The 4,392-nt window shown below is 49.2% G+C and overlaps 1 protein-coding gene across 1 annotated transcript; it reads left to right on the top strand.

Moving 5' to 3' along the window:
* Positions 1 to 599: 599 nt before the first annotated feature.
* On the top strand, positions 600 to 3,876 carry LOC135005441 (uncharacterized). Its single transcript, XM_063951933.1, has 5 exons — positions 600 to 762; positions 2,210 to 2,388; positions 2,559 to 3,077; positions 3,153 to 3,659; positions 3,754 to 3,876. Exons 2-4 carry the CDS (start codon positions 2,212 to 2,214, stop codon positions 3,468 to 3,470), a joined length of 1,014 nt encoding a protein of 337 aa, XP_063808003.1. The 5' UTR covers positions 600 to 762; positions 2,210 to 2,211; the 3' UTR covers positions 3,471 to 3,659; positions 3,754 to 3,876.
* The last annotated feature ends 516 nt before the right edge of the window (positions 3,877 to 4,392 follow it).

Genomic DNA, 4,392 nt, shown 5'->3' with positions numbered 1-4,392 from the left:
GAAAACAGCCAGGGAAAAAAAGAGGGGAGGAAAGAAGAAAAAAAAGGAAGCTATAGGATAAAATAGAATAACATACAGATATTGATTCATATATTATTCAGCTCAATGTTTTCGTTGAGACCTAGAGGGAACAAAGTATCTAGTATACAAATCCAGTATACTTCCCTCTTACAGAGGAGGTTATATCTATCCCCACCTGGGAATGTCTGTTTTATATGTTCAACTCCCTGTATGGACAGAACCCCACAATCATCTCCATGGAGTGAGCAAACATGTCTAGGTACACAGTGTTTAGTTGACTTTTTAAGAATGAATCTTCTATGTTCTAAAAACCTAGAGAGCGTATTGTTCTACCGACATAGGGGTATATGCAATAGCGGGCGAATCGCGTCATTAGATCCGCCCCTGTATAATTCGCCCGCTATCGCCAGCCGCAGCCCTGTCGCCGGGACCCTGAATTCACAATATTCAATGTATAACTGATTTGCCCCTCCCGCAGGCGGATTACGGCCAATCGGCGAGTAGTGGGCGTACTGAATTCGCCTTCCCGCCGAAAGCAGCCCTTTATTAGGGCTTGTTTGCTGCATGCTCTGCAGCCATTTTGTGAACCTGCAGAGAGGTGTGAGGAGGTGCAGAGCTAGCAATTTGGTTGTTTGCTGTGGATATCGTTTGGACACCCCAGCAGGCTTTATTCCAGGACAGTCAGGAGGATTCCTGTTACCCGGAGGAGAGCCATTTTAGGAGCTTTTACTACATTTGTAGGTAAGTACCACATGTGTGTCTGGTGTTGCATGTATGTGTTTGTGTAGTGGGGGTTGCCATGAGGTGTACATGGGGTGTTTGTGTATGTGTGCATGTGTGCAGGTATGTGTATAGCCCCTTGCTTGTGTTGCTGCATTTTTTGGGGGAGACTTGTGTTTTGGGGTAGTTTTTCACGTTTTTTTTTTATTCTTTAAATGACTTTTTTGGGTCTTCTATTTGCATTGGTGTACCTCCTGAGTGTGTTGGGATGCTTTCTGGCCATTTTGGGGTGATTTGGAGCAAGTTTAGTCGACAGCCAGGTCGACATGTGCTGTCGGCAGTTTGTCAAACATGTGTTTTCCCGCCTAATTTTGCAGTGGTGTGCCTCCTGAGTGTGTTGGGATGCTTTCTGGCCATTTTGGGGTGATTTGGAGCAAGTTTAGTCGACAGCCAGGTCGACATGTGCTGCTGACTGTCTTGCAAACATGTGTTTTCCCGCCTAATTTTGCAGTGGTGTGCCTCCTGAGTGTGTTGGGATGCTTTCTGGCCATTTTGGGGTGATTTGGAGCAAGTTTAGTCGACAGCCAGGTCGACATGTGCTGCTGACTGTCTTGCAAACATGTGTTTTCCCGCCTAATTTTGCAGTGGTGTGCCTCCTGAGTGTGTTGGGATGCTTTCTGGCCATTTTGGGGTGATTTGGAGCAAGTTTAGTCGACAGCCAGGTCGACATGTGCTGCTGACTGTCTTGCAAACATGTGTTTTCCCGCCTAATTTTGCAGTGGTGTGCCTCCTGAGTGTGTTGGGATGCTTTCTGGCCATTTTGGGGTGATTTGGAGCAAGTTTAGTCGACAGCCAGGTCGACATGTGCTGTCGGCAGTTTGTCAAACATGTGTTTTCCCGCCTAATTTTGCAGTGGTGTGCCTCCTGAGTGTGTTGGGATGCTTTCTGGCCATTTTGGGGTGATTTGGAGCAAGTTTAGTCGACAGCCAGGTCGACATGTGCTGCTGACTGTCTTACAAACATGTGTTTTCCCGCCTAATTTTGCAGTGGTGTGCCTCCTGAGTGTGTTGGGATGCTTTCTGGCCATTTTGGGGTGATTTGGAGCAAGTTTAGTCGACAGCCAGGTCGACATGTGCTGTCGGCAGTTTGTCAAACATGTGTTTTCCCGCCTAATTTTGCAGTGGTGTGCCTCCTGAGTGTGTTGGGATGCTTTCTGGCCATTTTGGGGTGATTTGGAGCAAGTTTAGTCGACAGCCAGGTCGACATGTGCTGCTGACTGTCTTGCAAACATGTGTTTTCCCGCCTAATTTTGCAGTGGTGTGCCTCCTGAGTGTGTTGGGATGCTTTCTGGCCATTTTGGGGTGATTTGGAGCAAGTTTGGTCGACAGCCAGGTCGACATTTTGTGAGGGGCAGCCATTTTGTGAGGGGCAGCCATTTATACATGTATGTATTTTTATTTTATAACAGAGATGTCAAAGGACAAGCAGACCCGATCCGCCCCTTCCCCCACCCCCTCGGATCTATCCCTGCATAGCAATGAGGAGTGGGAGCCAACCCAGGAGGCGGATACGACCGACCAGGCATCTAGTGACCAGCCGCGGTCGTCAAGGGCCCATGAGAAGTCCAAGAAAAAGCCTAGTAGAAAGGTACTTAACCACACCTGCAGACACAAATAGCATCAAACTTTACCCACTGTAGTTTGCGCAATGCCATGCACACCTACTGGAATATGTGCGCAATGCCAGGGATACTGACACTCACAGGTACATACCGATCCTATTAAAAAAAAAAATATTATTTTTTTTAATCCCTAAAGGCAAGAAGCCAGCCAGAGGAGCAGTCGGAGGAGGAAGCCTCTGGTGAAGATGCAGGACAGAAAAAGCCGCGTGGACCCAGATACACTGAGGCGGAAAACTGTACCCTAGTGGATTGCGTCGACAGGTCCTACGACGTTTTGTATGGACTAAGGGCACAGACCACAGCAGCTAAGGTAAAGCGGAACATCTGGGAATCCATCGCCAGTCAAGTCACTGCAATATCTGGAAACCGCCGGAGCACCAGAAATTGCTTGAAGCGGTACAGTGATTGCCGCAGACAGACCAAGAAGAAGATGGGGATTCAGCGCCGACATGAGACAGCTACGGGAGGTGGCCCGGCTCTCAATCTGAAGTGGCTACCCTGGGAGAACGTTATTAGAAGGCGCATGAACCCTGCCATGGTCGAAGGAGTTCGCGGAGGTGTGGACTCCAGCCGTCCTGCCGGCTTTCCCCAGGAGGAAGAACCGCCCAGAAGACGGAGGAAGGCGGGAGACCAGCCGTCCAAAGGAGGTCTGATGGTAAGAATACATTCACATGAGCTGTACTTCCCTTTAAAATTTTTGTATGTGCTAATGTGCTTTTTTTTTTTTCAGACAGACCTGCCCAGAGGACATCACCTGCGCACAGGACATCGCCAGCGCACGGACCGTCACCTGTGCAGCAGGCATCGGCAGCAGCGCGCGGACCATCAACTGCGCCGCAAGCATCGCGATCACACAGATCGTCACCTGTGCGCCACAGTTCGTCATCGCGCAGTTGGTCACCTGTGCACCAGACGACGTCAGCGCACAGACTATCACCTGTGCGCCAGACACCGTCGGCGACCACACCACAAGATGGGCGCCAAACTACAGCTCCTGCGCGCAGGCCATCACCAGACCGTCGTCTCTCCAGGAGCTCTGGGACTGTGACTGAAGAGCCTCAAGACACAACCCTTGTGGACCCATCACCCGATCTGTTTGAGTCTACAGGGTTAACAGACAAAACTTTTCTTGGGTTTGAGGACAGCCGTGCAGACGTATCCAGCCAGACCCTTGAAAAGTCTTCCGAAACGAGGACCAGTGGAGCTCCTGGAGCAGCGGCATCACAGGATGGAGAAGGTTTGTATTTTTTTTTGTGGGGGGGGGGGGGGGGGGGGGGTCAGCAGTTGTGTAAAGTTTATTAACTTTCCCAAAAAGATTATTTTGCAAACAGTGGTGCCACGAACCAGCAGCGGACTAGCTTCGGGGATTGGTTCCTACTTCAGGCCGGATCTCCTACAGGAGTCGTCAGAGGATGACGAGGTGGAAGTGCAGGAGGCTCCAGTTACTACATCCCTGCGTGAGTAAATTGAATAGTGAGCCTTCAAAAAAATGTATGATGAATGTGTATAATATTGTCTAATTTTCTTTTTAGCTGCCCAAATGCAAGTGGTGGCAGACATCCAGGAAGGGCAGAATCCCTCAACTGTTCAGAGGGTTCACACCCTGGCATCAGAGATTGGGACACGCCAGGATACATACACAAATGTCGTGGGAAGCAGACTGGACAACATTGAGAGGACAATGGAGAAAATGTCAAACAGTCTGCTTGAACTGCAGAAGACTTTTTCCGACAGCACGGCCACAATACTACAGATCATAATTCAAGATCATAGGGAGAATATGAACGTACTTAACATTCTGTCCGAATCCATGGTCAAGCTCGTGGAAAACAGCTCATGTCTGGCAGAAAGCAATAAAAACATGTTGGAGAGTCATCAACACTCCTCTTCCAGCCAACAGGTCATCGCAACCACACTGTAGATGATCTATGATAAGCTCCCAGTACCAGTTGATCAACACGCTGGTGATC

This window comes from Pseudophryne corroboree, unplaced genomic scaffold (genome assembly GCF_028390025.1).
Source record: "Pseudophryne corroboree isolate aPseCor3 unplaced genomic scaffold, aPseCor3.hap2 scaffold_2021, whole genome shotgun sequence".
NCBI classification, from domain to species: domain Eukaryota; kingdom Metazoa; phylum Chordata; class Amphibia; order Anura; family Myobatrachidae; genus Pseudophryne; species Pseudophryne corroboree.
The sequence above is the reverse complement of the archived record's forward strand: the minus strand, read 5'-3'. Positions and strand labels throughout refer to the sequence as shown.

Excerpts from the sequence above, each read along its gene's own strand:
- LOC135005441 (XM_063951933.1), top strand. The coding sequence starts at position 2,212 with ATGTCAAAGGACAAGCAGACCCGATCCGCCCCTTCCCCCACCCCCTCG. Across the intron at positions 2,389-2,558 it reads AGAAAAAGCCTAGTAGAAAG|GCAAGAAGCCAGCCAGAGGA; the intron begins GTACTTAACCAC and ends TAATCCCTAAAG. Across the intron at positions 3,078-3,152 it reads CGTCCAAAGGAGGTCTGATG|ACAGACCTGCCCAGAGGACA; the intron begins GTAAGAATACAT and ends TTTTTTTTTCAG.